The following is a 14,792-nucleotide window of genomic DNA, read 5'->3' on the forward strand; positions in this document are numbered from 1 at the left end:
CTTTGGAATTACCAGGATTTCTGCATAAATTGGTCATAGATGAAGATCGGATCAAATTTTAAGTCACAACAATAGACAAACACAGTCTGCTTAAACTAATAACACACAAACAATTATACGTTTTCATGTCTTTATTGAACACACCGTATTCACAGTGCACGGTGGAAAAAGTGCCACCACTATACCTCAGTGGTGGTACTGGCTATATGTCAAAAGATAGCTGGAACATCACACTACCTTGAATACTTAGCTATTAATGGCGAATTAATTACGATATTTGTGAGCAAGAAAAAAGCTACAACCCATGTTTCCTATCCGATCCTGCAACCTCTGCTGCATACAGGTAGGCTGTATGATCCTTCTTGGTCTGGACTCCAGAGAAGTGACAATGTGACATGATATCCCTAGTTGATATTGACTTCTAACATGAATGATTTTCAGCTCAAAATGCAGTCGTAAAACGTAGTTTATTTCTGTATCTTGCGTTTTGAAAATGCATCACCGTATATGGCTGTAATGACGGGCTACATTTGCGTTGCGATTGTGCGCGTGTGTTCATCAAGTGCGTGCGTGGGGGTCGCAAGCTTTGAACCACTCCTTTGGGGGTGGGGGGGGGTCAAAACGTTTTAGAATCACGAAGCTAGTGAACAGAGCGCAGATTTGCTGTACAGCTATAGGATCGGGTGCAGCGCAAACGTCAACTTGTTGGGAGAGAGGATTGCCATAAATATGCAGCTCCAAAAATTGTTTGGTGATCAGTAATATTAACTGTTTACTTTGCAAGCTCAACAGCAATGGGTCATCAATCAACAATTACTAGGATAGGCATACTGTTCCTTTGGTATCCCAGAATTGCTTAAAATTGATAATTTACTTATGAAGCTTGCATTTAGAATTAGTTTTTTAAATGTATTATTACATTATCAAAATGTGTTTTAGACAAAATAATGAATATGGCTGTCTGGTAGCCTCAATAAATAGACAAAGATTTGGTGGCCTTGGGACTATAAGGTTATATCTGCACAAAGCAGAGTTCTGAGATTTTGAGCATGAAAGTTGTCACATCCCAGATCTCAGAACTGTTTTGTAGTGAATTCTTCATCCATAACCCATTAAGGTCCTCACTTACCTAAAGTATCAACATCCTGTGACATTTCTAAATCCATTTTTGTGGGGGGTTGCAATCCCAGATATAACCTTGACATCTCAGAGCCATGCGGTTCCGTCTGGCACTTCTGAATAAGGCAATGTTCAGTTTTTAAGAATACTAGCTATTTTACCAGGATAGTCAGAACACATCATCAAATACATTAAGAAATGTATTATGGTCATTAGACAAACTATTGTCATCGTTGAACAACGATGTGACAACATCATTTACTTTAAGATTTCTGACAGTGTTGTTTTTTTTGCTCGCGTGCCATTATTGCTGGCTAGACTAGCTAGACCATACTTAGAGGGAGATGGCAAAGACGTGTTCTGATTGGTCCATCTGTATTTATTCAGTCTTGTGATTGGATTGCAGATATAACCTTATAGTTCAAATGGGTTTATGCAGATAGGACTTTCTAGTTTTTCATTCTTTCTTTTTTTAACAAAAAATGTCTTTTTCAAAAATCTAACTTCGTATGTCTGTGAAGAACCGTCTAAACATCTATTATGTGTGACTAAGTCATTTTTTTACAAAAATGTCAGATGGAACCTTAATAGTCCTAAGGTCTCGATTTGTAGATTACATTTGTTAACATTTTTTTTACTTGACTTGAAAAAACTTGACTCAACTTGACTCGCTCTTAGAAATGCACGACTCCACCCGTTCTACTTGTGACTCGAATAATAGTGACTTGGTGACTCGAATAGTAGTGACCTCTCTCTAGCCTCTAGTCACCCACTCTATGACTACACGCACACACACACACACACACACACCTCTAGCCTCAAGTATGATCTCCTGCTTTCAGATGATGGTGATGTCATGTTGCCGCAAGGCCCCCTAAGAATTGAATGAACTAACTGGATCATTCATTCATTTTTATTAGATCTTTTTTTGCCAGGATAGTCCACTCAGTAACATTTGGCAATGTTTTCCAGGGAGTCCTTGGTTCCATAGAATCAATAAAAACAACAGTAAAGATGTTCTTACGCATTTATTATGTCGCTTTTGCTGAATGTGTCTTATGTCATGGTTACACGTTGTTTTCATTATGTGGAACTTAAGTTGTTGTTACGTTACAGAACGTGTGTGAACGGCTCTCCTTGCACCAGCCCGCAGCGGCTCCACCACGGAGACCGCATCCTGTGGGGCAACAACCACTTCTTCAGGTCTGTCTGTGTCCCGACAGTTCTGACTATTGTGAATCGCAATGTCTCGCTCAACTACTGGTCCTCGTTTTGGAAAGAGTAGTACTGAAACCATTCCCTTTCTCTTTCCTCCCATCCCTCTCTTCCCCTCCTCCCCCACAGGATCAACTTGCCTAAGCGGCGGTCGCGGGGTGGCGGTGAGGAAGAGGAGGGTGAGGGGGGCCCGATGAAGAACAGTAGCAGTAGTGAGCAGCTGGAGGGGGACGGAGACACCAACAGTGAGGGGTCCTCCGAGGTCTCTTTCTCCTACGAGTTCGCCCAGACAGAGGTCATGATGAAGGCCCTGGGCAACAATGGTGAGTACACACACACACACACACACACACACACACACACACAGGTCCTTGTAAAACAACGATGAGAATGGAGGGAAAGGAGTAATATAAATGCCCTCAGAAACAAATGTTTCGATAATCATCGATTGACTACACAACTACTGTCCGTCGCATCGCAATCACGATTGGTTGCTCATCCAAAAACCCCGTTCCTGATTGTCTCTCGCCCCTGTCCGTCACCTTCAGACCCCATGCAGGCAGTGCTCCAGTCCCTAGAGAGGCAGCACGAGGAGGAGAAGCGCTCGGCGCTGGAGAGACAGAGGCTGATGTATGAACAGGAGCTGCAACAGCTGAGGAGACGGCTCCACCCAGACAGACAGTCTGTAGGACAGGCTGGCACGGCCCCCAGCCAATCACAGGGCCAGGCCGACAGGCCGGGACAGCCCCACTACCGCAGCCTGGAGAGACTCAGCATGGGAGGCATGTCTAACTCACCTAGTGCACAAAGCAGGCTGAGGCAGTGGAGCGAGGAGAGGTGAGTGGTGGGGGAAGGAGGGTGGGAATGTCTGTAAATGAGAGTTATTGTCAGTGATATTGACCATTGTGGTGGTGATGTTAGTCTCCATTCTGTAGAGGTAGTGTTGACGTGTGTGTGTGATTTGAAAATGATGATGCTCTCCCCCTCAGAGAGGCAGTGTTGACCCGGAGCCTACGTAAGCTGAGGGAGCAGATAGTAAGAGCTAACCTGCTGGTACAGGAGGCTGGCTTCATAGCAGAGGAGCTGGACAAACGCACCGAGTACAGAGTCACCTTGCAGATACCTGCTGCTAACCTCAATGCCAACCGCAAGGTACACACACGTGAGCATTAACACACACACCTGGTGCTATGTATATCTTCTCTCTCTCTCACACTCACACGTACATAAACACACATCTAACCCCCAGCCCCCTCGCTGTTTCTCCATCCTCACAGCGTGATGCAGTGCTGAGTGAGCCTGCGGTGCAGGTGAGGCGTAAGGGGAAAGGGAAACAGATCTGGGCTCTGGAGAAGATGGAGAACAGAATGGTGGACATGAGAGAACTCTACCAGGAGTGGAAGGACTACGACGACGACAACCCTGTGAGTTCAAACGACTTGTGTGTGTGTGTGGTCATGAGTGTGTTTGTGTTCTTAGGAAACTATGCAGTATTTTTCTTTTTTATCTATTATTTCTTACACTGTTACCCCAGGAAATCTTAAGTCTTATTACATACAGCCGGGAGGAACTATTGGATATAAGAGCAACGTCAACTTACCAACATTATGACCAGGAATACAACTTTCCCGAAGCGGATCCTCTGTTTGGCCCACCACCCAGGACAATGGATCGGATCCCAGCAGGCGACCCAAAACAACGACGCCACAGAAGGGGCAGACGGCGCGGTCTTCTGGTCAGGCGCCGTAGACGGGCACATCGCCCACCGCTCCCAAGTATACTACTCGCCAATGTCCAGTCTCTTGACAACAAGGTACACGAAATCCGAGCAAGGGTTGCCTTCCAGAGAGACATCAGAGATTGTAACATTCTCTGTTTCGCGGAAACATGGCTCACTTGGGATACGTGGTGTGATCATAACAACATACAGGAACTCAAGTCCTTTTGTTCGCCTGACCTAGAATTCCTTTCAATCAAATGCCGACCGCATTATCTACCAAGAGTAATTCTCTTCGATTATAATCACAGTCGTGTATATTCGCCCCCAAGCAGACACCTCGACCACCCTGAAAGAACTTCATTGGACTCTATGTAAACTGGAAATGACATATTATGAGGCTGCATTTATTGTAGCTGGGGATTTTAACAAGGCTAATCTGAAAACAAGGCTCCCTAAATTTTATCAGCATATCGAATACGCGACCCGGGCTGGCAAAATTCTGGATCATTGTTACTCTAACTTCCGCGACGCATACAAAGCCCTCCCTCGCCCTCCTTTCGGCAAATCTGACCACGATTCCATTTTGTTGCTCCCAGCCTATAGACAGAAACTAAAACAGGAAACGCCCGTGCTCAGATCTGTACAACGCTGGTCCGACCAATCTGATTCCACGCTTCAAGATTGCTTCGATCACGTGGACTGGGATATGTTCCGGATAGCGTCGAACAACAACATTGATGTTTATGCTGATTCGGTGAGCAAGTTTATTAGCAAGTGCATCGGTGATGTTGTACCCACGGCGACTATTAAAACCTTCCCCAACCAGAAACCGTGGATTGATGGCAGCATTCGTGCAAAACTGAAAGCGTGAACCACTGCTTTTAATCAGGGCAAGGCGACCGGAAACATGACCGAATACAAACAGTGTAGCTATTCCCTCCGCAAGGCAATCAAACAAGCTAAGCGTCAGTATAGAGACAAAGTAGAGTCGCAATTCAAAGGCTCAGACACGAGAGGTATGTGGCAGGGTCTACAGTCAATCACGGACTACAAAAAGAAAACCAGCCCCGTCGCGGACCCCGATGTCTTCTTGCTCCTAGACAAACTAAACAACTTCTTTGCTCGCTTTGAGGACAATACAGTGCCACTGACACGGCCCGCTACCCAAACCTGCGGGCTTTCCTTCACCGCAGCCAACGTGAGTAAAACATTTAAACGTCTTAACTCTCGCAAGGCTGCCGGTCCAGACGGCATCCCTAGCCGCGTCCTCAGAGCATGCGCAGACTAGCTGGCTGGTGTGTTTTTGGACACAATCAATCCCTATCCCAGTCTGCTGTTCCCACATGCTTCAAGAGGGCCACCATTGTTCCTGTTCCCAAGAAAGCTAAGGTAACTGAGCTAAACGACTATCGCCCCGTAGCGCTCACTTCCGTCATCATGAAGTGCTTTGAGAGACTAGTTAAGGACCATATCACCTCCACCCTACCTGACACACTAGACCCACTCCAATTTGCTTACCGCCCTAATAGGTCCACAGACGACGCAATCGCACTGCACACTGCCCTAACCCATCTGGACAAGAGGAATACGTAAGAATGTAAGAATGCTGTTCATTGACTACAGCTCAGCATTTAACACCATAGTACCCCCCAAACTCGTCATCAAGCTCGAGACCCTGGGTCTCGACCCCGCCCTGTGCAACTGGGTCCTGGACTTTCTGACCGGACGCCCCCGGGTGGTGAGGGTAGGAAACAACATCTCCACCCCGCTGATCCTCAACACTGGGGCCCCACAAGGGTGCGTTCTCAGCCCTCTCCTGTACTCCCTGTTCACCCATGTCTGCGTGGCCATGCACGCCTCCAACTCAATCATCAAGTTTGCAGACGACACTACAGTGGTAGGCTTGATTACCAACAACGACGAGACGGCCTACAGGGAGGAGGTGAGGGCCCTCGGAGTGTGGTGTCAGGAAAATAACCTCACACTGAACGTCAACAAAACAAAGGAGATGATCGTGGACTTCAGGAAACAGCAGAGGGAGCACCCCCCTAGCGACATCGACGGGACAGTAGTGGAGAAGGTGGAACGTTTTTAATTCCTCGGCGTACACATCACGGACAAACTGAAATGGTCCACCCACACAGACAGCGTGGTGAAGAAGGCGCAACAGCGCCTCTTCAACCTCAGGAGGCTGAAGAAATTCGGCTTGTCACCAAAAACACTCACAAACTTTTACAGATGCACAATCGAGAGCATCCTGTCAGGCTGTATCACCGCCTGGTACGGCAACTGCACCGCCCACAATCGTAAGGCTCTCCAGAGGGTAGTGAGGTCTGCACAATGCATCACCGGGGGCAAACTAGATAGAAGCTGTTTTTCAGTCTCTCGGTCCCAGCTTTGATACACCTGTACTGACCTCGCCTTCTGGATTATAGCAGAGTGAACAGGCACCTACAGCACCCGATGTCACAGGAAGGCCAAAAAGATCATCAAGGACAACAACCACCCGAGCCACTGCCTGTTCACCCTGCTATAATCCAGAAGGCGAGGTCAGTACAGGTGTATCAAAGCTGGGACCGAGAGACTGAAAAACAGCTTCTATCTCAAGGCCATCAGACTGTTAAACAGCCATCACTAACATTGAGTGGCTGCTGCCAACATACTGACTCAAATCTCTAGCCACTTTAATAATAAAAAATTGGATGTAATAAATGTAGTCACTTTAATAATCACTAGTCACTTTAATCAATGCCACTTTATATAATGTTTACATACCTTACATTACGCATCTCATATGTATATACTGTACTCTATACCATCTACTGCATTTTGCTTATGCCGTTCGGCCATCGCTCATCCATATATTTATATGTACATATTCTTATTCATTCCTTTACACTTGTGTGTATAAGGTAGTTGTTGTCAAATTGTTAGATTACTTGTTAGATATTACTGCATGGTCGGAACTAGAAGCACAAGAATTTCGCTACACTCGCATTAACATCTGCTAACCATGTGTATGTGACCAATAAGATTTGATTTGTGTGTCTGTACGTGGTAAACCTTCAAGCCAGGCCAGTGTCAGTGTTGATGGAGTGTGTGGTGGGGAGAGAACTTGGACTACAACGAAGACGAACCCTGAGAGACAAATCATTGTTTTCGACAGCGTGATATCCAAATGGAGTGCATTTAGTAGTAATTGTTTCTAGGCCATTCAGATATACACAAATGCTATGTAAAGTGGAAGGGCTCTATTTGGGATTGGACACATCACTAATTTCTCTCCCCTCTCTCTCGCTCTGTCATCTGCAGGTGATGCGTTCCTATTTTAAGCGTGCCGACCCGTTCTTTGACGAGCAGGAGAATCACAGTCTGATAGGCGTGGCCAACGTCTTCCTGTCCTGTCTGTTCTACGACGTCAAGCTGCAGTACGCAGTACCCATCATCAACCAGAAGGGGGAGGTAAAGAGAGGCTTCAGGTGCTACATAACACCAGGGTCGTGTTCATTAGGCACAGTGTAACGAAATGTTTTTGCAACGGAATTCGAAAATGAGCATTTCTCATTGGACAAGTCAAGGTAGTTCCTCCTTGTTTCAGTCCGTTTATTCCGTTAGTCGCCGAAAGAATACGACCATGTTTCTCAACCAGTGATGTCCAACTCTTGTGTTCCAGCCCAGCAGTAACACACCTAATAAAACAAATAGTTGTCTAGCTTGATGACTGCCCTGTGTCGATTGTTTGAAGGAACAAGGCGTCTTGGTGTTGTGTTAAAACGAAAGCCTCATATTGTGGAACAGTGACGATGCAGCACAGAAAACTCCCCGTGTTATGAAATGATTTCACCCGTGCCGTTGGTTTTCTTGTAGGTGGTTGGGAGATTACACGTTGAGGTGGTGAGAGTGGCGGGGGGGGTTGAGGACAGCATGGCTGGGGGAGAGGACATTGAGCCCAGCCCTGATGGAGAGGTGCAAGAGAGGAAACTGGTCTGCATGGTGAGTTTATTTCGGATAGGGAGACACTCGTACACACACAAAGAAAAGTCCCTTTTTTAGATGGCTCTTCTGGCTCTCAAAAAAGGGAAAGCAATATCAGACCTGCCAACATGCACGCATTTTCCGTACCAACTACGCAATTACGCAATTCCGTTTGTGTCAACGGACATGGAGATTAATACATCATTATTTCGACGTAGCTACCCCCTGTTTGTTGTGATGCTGAGTTTGCCGACTGTCAGCTGTACGTAAACACATGGACAAATCCCTTTTCGACTCTGAGTGTTGTGGGAAGGTCAACACTAATTGTTTCAAGCTAACGTTAGCGAACATAAGATGGACATTCAGTGGGCTCTAAAGTGCCAGCAGTTCACTCGCATTTGCTAGTGAAAGAAATGAAATGCAAATACTGAAAAATAACTGGTCACAGTTATGCGAGTGTGATATACATTTAATTCTGTGTCCCATTAGTTGTATTTTCCACGTAACATTACGAGGATCACACAACCTGATTATGATCCACGTCACAAAAAGCTCCCTCAGTACAGACATGCTAAGTGCCCTCGTTACCAAGTAGGTTTCAACAATTGCCAGAGGAACTACCCTGATGCTCTGCTGAGTAAGGCTAAATCTGCTAGCTTCCAGGCAAATCTGTCTAGGAAATGAAATGAACATCTGAAGGTCTCCCGAAGATTTGTTCTCACCCACTGTTTCCTATCATAGCTTTTTCCTTTTTATTATGGGTAACATGTTTATTTGATACTGATGCTATGCTTCAAACATTTGTTCTTTTTTTAAATGTATTTTTATGATCGTGGATAACACGGAACCCAAACTGGCTGCGCGCGTGCGCCATTGTGCATCCTGCATAAATGTATTTTGTCCCCCTACACCAAACACGATCACGACACGCAGGTTAAAGCATCAAAACAAACTCTGAACCAATGACATTCATTTGGGGACAGGTCGAAAAGCATTAAACATGTATGGCAATTTAGCTAGTTAGCTTGCACTTGCTAGCTAATTTGTCCTATTTAGCTAGCTTGCTGTTGCTAGCTAATTTGTCCTGGGATATAAACATTGAGTTGTTGTTTTACCTGAACTAACCAATGAGGAGATGGCACGTGGGTACCTGCTTTTATAAACCAATGAGGAGATGGGAGAGGCAGGACTTTCAGCGCGATCTGCGCAGGACATAATATGTCATTTAGAGTTCTATTTTAGCCCTTGGCAACACAGACGCTCGTTGGCGCGAGCGAGCAGTGTGGGTGCAATAATTGAATAACATGGATTTCTACATTTATTATGCGACGCTCGCGCACGCGACGTGTCCGGTCTGGTCAGCATGTAAGACGTTTGTACATTTTGTACCTAAACAAATAACTTTATTATTTGTTTAATAAAATAAAAGAACTCGAAGGCCCTTTGTGTGTTCTTTCTCATTAGATCTTGTTAGTGACTTTTACCATATGTGTGAATGGAATGCTGTCAAGAAGGTACTCCAACCTCTTATAGACTAGATTTGGTACAATTCTATAATTGCGATCAGACTCACAAACAGCCCGCGCACGAGTTGAATCTCCAATTTGCCGCGTGCGTCTGGTACTCTAAAAAGTTGGACAGGGTTGGCAGGTCTGCAATATAATTTGCTTGTGCTCTCATGAATCCTATTTAATCATCCCCCCCCCCCCCCCCCCAACCGTGCCTCTCCTCCAGATCAAGATCCTGCAGGCGACAGGTCTCCCCCAGTACCTGTCCAATTATGTGTTCTGCCAGTACTCGTTCTGGGACCAGGCGGAGCCCGTCATCGTGGCCCCAGAGGTGGACCCCTCCGCCTCATCCCCCAGCAGCAAGGAACCGCACTGCATGGTGGTTTTCGACAGCTGCAAGGTATTACATTAAATTACAAGTACTTGTATTGCCAAAGCAACAATGTTGAACAGTCCAAAAGGACATAAAATAAATTTACATTTCAGTCATGTTGCAGATAGCTTATGTAGCTCAGGATGAAACAGGTAGCCTGGTTAAACTAGTGAACGCAGCATTCAGTCTGGTTTAACCCCAACCCTTCCTATCTCCTTACAGCATGTGTATTGTTCCGCTATAGTGTGTTAATGTAATGCTAACGCATCTATGTTCTTTCAGTGGTGTTCAATGCTATTATTTCTGCCCTTTCAAATGCTGTTTTTCTTTCTCTCTATATCTCTCTCATTTATATCTATCTATCTATATATTAGGAGCTAGGTGTGGCAGTAACAGAAGAGTTTATAGAGTATCTGACAGAGGGGGCATTGGCCATCGAGGTGTACGGACACAGACAAGCAGACTCCGGCAGGAACCCTGCCCTCTGGGACCTCAGCATTATACAGGCCAAGACACGCACACTACGGGACAGGTACACGCACACTACGGGACAGGTACACGCACACTACGGGACAGGTACACGCACACTACGGGACAGGTACACGCACACTACGGGACAGGTACACGCACACATAGTGGCTACAAGACAGGTACGCAGGCTACGGGACAAGTACACACACACACACATACATACAGAGTGATGCAGCACAAAGTGACACCAACACATATACCAGAGGTTCCATTTCTACAAAAAAACAACCTCGTAAATGACATATGTCCTGTGTCTGTCTCCATCTGCAGGTGGAGTGAGGTAACCCGTCGTCTGGAGATGTGGATCCAGGTGTTGGAGATCAACGAGAACGGAGACTTCATGCCTGTAGAGGTCATACCTGCCAGAGACGTACGCACCGGAGGCATTTTCCAACTACGACAGGTAGGTGTTACCTGTGTGTGTGTGTGATTTTTTCCCTCATTTTCTCCTGCCAATGTAATGGTGTAATTTAGTTTATATCTATTCAGAACACCATCTAAAACAATGTGATTTTTTTCCTGTTAACGCAATTTTAAGTAAATATCTTTATTTTTCTGTTTAATCAGCAATTCCAAGTTGTTCTTACCTCAGAAAATAGCATTTCTTACAGTGCCTTTTAGAAAGTATTCACACCCCTTGACATCTTCCAAATGTTGTTGTTATAGACTGAATTTAAAATGGATTAAATTGAAAAAATGTTGTCACTAGCCTACCCCATAATGTCAAAGTGGAATTAAGTTGTACATTTTTTAATATATATTTTTTTACAATTAATTAAAAATGAAAAGCTGACATGTCTTGAGTCAGTAAGTATTCAAGCCCTTTGTTATAGCAAGCTTTAAAAAGTTCAGGACTAAAGATTTGCTTATCAAGTCAAATAATCAATTGCAAAAAACACTATTGCACCAATAATAGTGTTTATCGTGATTTTTGAATGACTGCCTAATCTCTGTACCCAACACATACAATTATCTGTAAGGTCCCTCAGTTGAGCAGTGAATTTCAAACAGATTCAAAGACCAGAAAGGTTTTCCCAATGCTTCGCAAAGAAGAGCACCTACTGGTAGATGGGTAAAGATTTAAAAAAGCAGACATGAAATATCCCTTTGAAAATGGTAAAGTTATTAATTACACTTTGGGATGGTGTATCTACACCCAGTCACTACAAAGATACAGGAGTCCTTCCTAACTCAGTTGCTGCTCAGGCATTTCACCATGTAGCCAATGGTGACTTTAAAACAGTTAGTTTAATGGCTGTGATAGGGGAAAATTGAGGATGGATCAGCAACATTGTAGTTACTCCACAATACTAACCTAATTGACAGAGTGAAAAGAAGGAAGCCTGTACAGAATAAACATATTCTAAAACCTGCATCATGTTTCCAACAAGGCATTAAAGTAATAATACAAAAAATGTGGCAAAGAAATTCACTTTTTGTCCTGAATACAAAGTGTTATGTTTGGGTCAAATCCAACACAACACATTACTGAGTACCACTCTCCATATTTTCAAGCATAGTGGTGGCTGCATCATGTTATGGGTATGCTTATAATCGTTAAGGACTGGGGAGTTTTTTTCAGGATTAAAAAGAAGCGGAATGGAGCTAAGCACAGGCAAAATCCTAGAGGAAAACCTGGTTCAGTCTGCTTTCCACAGAAAACCTGGTTCAGTCTGAATTCAAAGATGAATTCACCTTTCAGCAGGACAATTACCTAAAACACAACGCCAAATCTACACTGTAGTTGCTTACCAAGAAGACGGTGAATGTTCCTGAGTGTCCGAGTTTTAGTTCTAACTTAAATCTACTTGAAAATATATGACAAGACCTGAAAATAGTTGTCTAGCCATGATCAACAACCAATTTGACAGAGCTTGAAGAATTTTTTAAATAATTATGTGGAAATGTTGCACAATCAAGGTGGGGAAAGCTCTTAGAGACTTACCCAGAAAGACTGCTGTAATCGCTGCTTCTACAAAGTATTGACTCAGGGGTGTGAATACTTCATGTAAATTAGATATTTCTGTATTTTATTTTCAATACATTTGCTAACCTTTTTGAAAACATTTTGGGGTATTGTGTGTAGATGGGTAAGAAAAAAAAATATTTAATCAATTTAGAATTCAGGCTGTAACAACAAAATCTACCATTGAAATGGACAAGCAACGTTCTCCCCACTGTTCTATATTCTGTTGATGCCATGTGTGTCACTCGGGGCCAGTCCAAAGGCATGTCATGGAAAGGGGCTTACCAAAAAAAATGGCCAAACGGACTAATTTGAGGTAGAAAGGAGCTCACTTTAATCCGTTGTACAGGATGCGAACAGGTGACTGACATTAGAACTTCATATCTAATCTCTTCTTCCCTCTATCCCTCTCCTTCACCCCCACCCACAGGGCCAGTCAAGGCGTCTGCAGGTGGAGGTGAGGTCCGTGCAGGATAGCGGGACCATGCCCCTGATAGCTGAGGTGCTGCTGGCCGTGTCAGTGGGCTGTGTGGAGATCAGACAGACCTGCCAGGCCAAGGCCAGCAACGAACCCATACAGGTAACACACGAACACACATACATACAGTACCGGTCAAAAGTTTGGAAACAATTACTCATTCCAGAGTTTTTCATTATTTTTACTATTTTCTACATTGTAGAATAATAGTAAAAACAAATAGAAACGACAGACCATCATTACTTTAAGACATGAAGGTACATCAATCCAGATTTTCAAGAACTTTGAAAGCTTCTTCAAGTGCAGTCGCAAAAACAATCAAGATCTATGATGAAACTGACTTTCATGAGGACCGCCACAGCAAAGGAAGACCCAGAGCTGGACCCCTCTGCTGCAGAGGATAAATTAATTAGAGTTACCAGCCTCAAAAATTGCAGCCCATATAAATGCTTCACAGAGTTCAAGTAACAGACACATCTCAACATCAACTGTTCAGAGGAGACTGTGTGAATCAGGCCTTCATGGTTGAATTGCTGCAAAGAAACCACTACTAAAGGACACCAATAAGAAGAAGAGACTTGCTTGGGCCAAGAAACACAATCAATGGACATTAGACCGGTGGAAATCTGTCCTTTGGTCTGATTCCCAATTTGAGATTTTTGGTTCCAACCGCCACAGCATTCTGCAGCGATGCGCTATCCCATCTGGTTTGCGCTTAGTGGGCCTATCATTTGTTTTTCAACAGGAAAATGACCCAACACACCTCCAGGCTGTGTAAGGGCTATTTGACCAAGAAGGAGTGTGATGGAGTGCTGCATCAGATGACCTGAACTCCACAATCACCTGATCTCAACCCAATTAAGATGGTTTGAGATGAGTTGGACCACAGAGTGAAGAAAAAGCAGTAAACAAGTGCTCAGCATATGTGGGAACTCCTTCAAGACTGTTGGAATAGCATTCCAGGTGAAGCTGGTTGAGAGAATGCCAAGAGTGTGCAAAGCTGTCATCAAGGCAAAGGGTGACTACTTTGAAGAATCTCAAATCTAAAATATATTTTGATTTTAACACTTTTTTGGTTACTACATGATTCCATGTGTTATTTCATAGTTTTGATGTCTTCACTATTAATTCTACAATGTAGAAAATAGTAAAAAAATCAATAAAACCCTTGAATGAGTAGATGTGTCCAAACTTTTGAGTGGTACTGTATACACATACATTACTATACCTGAAGAAAGAAATGGCTGCCATTTAGGAAAGTGTTTTGGACTAATACTATTGTGTATTTTGTTGTTTGTCTCACAGGTGGAAGGTGATGAGATGGACAGCTATCAGGTAAATAACATTAGATTATCTCTACTGAGAGACAGATAGCGGGACGACTCAATGATGGCTTCTGGTGCTATATCTGATTGGTTGGTGTGTGTTCTGTCCAATAGGAGCGTGATCTGGAGCGTCTGCGTCACCAGTGGCTGACAGCTCTCACCAAGAGACAGGAGTACCTGGACCAACACCTTCAGACCTTGGTCAGCAAGCCAGGTAACACACACACAACAGTCAGTGTAGTGGAGGAAGTACTGTATAAGTTTGGGCGGCAGGTCAAAGGGCACAGGAAATGAGGTAGAGGAAGTGGTGGCAGAAAACACCTTCCTCTGATTGCCTACACATCTGTGTGGCATTGAGGAAGAAAGACATTGACATTGTTGTGCTCCCTCTACAGAAAAGACCGAGGAGGATATGGAGAGGGAGGCCCAGCTTTTGGAATGGCGTCTGACTCTGACTGAGGAGAGGAACGCGGTAATGGTGCCTTCAGCCGGCAGCGGCATCCCTGGAGCTCCCGCAGAGTGGTGAGAGAGACAGGGAATGTGCGTGTGTGTGCGTTTGCAAGAGAGATGTATATAGATGGA

At 44.4% G+C, this 14,792-nt stretch overlaps 1 protein-coding gene across 3 annotated transcripts in view; it reads left to right on the top strand.

Annotated features, from left to right (window-relative positions):
- The window catches only part of LOC139530621 (kinesin-like protein KIF13B), an 87,037-nt gene that overhangs the window by 57,214 nt on the left and 15,031 nt on the right, over window positions 1-14,792 (top strand). For all 3 annotated transcript variants that reach the window (XM_071327192.1, XM_071327193.1, XM_071327194.1), the window contains exons 16-29: window positions 2,236-2,322; window positions 2,464-2,657; window positions 2,883-3,171; window positions 3,324-3,486; window positions 3,612-3,758; window positions 7,367-7,516; window positions 7,922-8,047; window positions 9,764-9,937; window positions 10,285-10,442; window positions 10,712-10,844; window positions 12,838-12,987; window positions 14,191-14,220; window positions 14,325-14,424; window positions 14,606-14,732. In XM_071327192.1, coding sequence (XP_071183293.1) covers window positions 2,236-2,322; window positions 2,464-2,657; window positions 2,883-3,171; window positions 3,324-3,486; window positions 3,612-3,758; window positions 7,367-7,516; window positions 7,922-8,047; window positions 9,764-9,937; window positions 10,285-10,442; window positions 10,712-10,844; window positions 12,838-12,987; window positions 14,191-14,220; window positions 14,325-14,424; window positions 14,606-14,732 — 2,028 coding nt within the window. The remainder of the gene's footprint in view (window positions 1-2,235; window positions 2,323-2,463; window positions 2,658-2,882; window positions 3,172-3,323; window positions 3,487-3,611; window positions 3,759-7,366; window positions 7,517-7,921; window positions 8,048-9,763; window positions 9,938-10,284; window positions 10,443-10,711; window positions 10,845-12,837; window positions 12,988-14,190; window positions 14,221-14,324; window positions 14,425-14,605; window positions 14,733-14,792) is intronic.

The sequence above is a fragment of the Salvelinus alpinus genome, chromosome 9 (genome assembly GCF_045679555.1).
Source record: "Salvelinus alpinus chromosome 9, SLU_Salpinus.1, whole genome shotgun sequence".
In the NCBI taxonomy this organism is placed as follows: domain Eukaryota; kingdom Metazoa; phylum Chordata; class Actinopteri; order Salmoniformes; family Salmonidae; genus Salvelinus; species Salvelinus alpinus.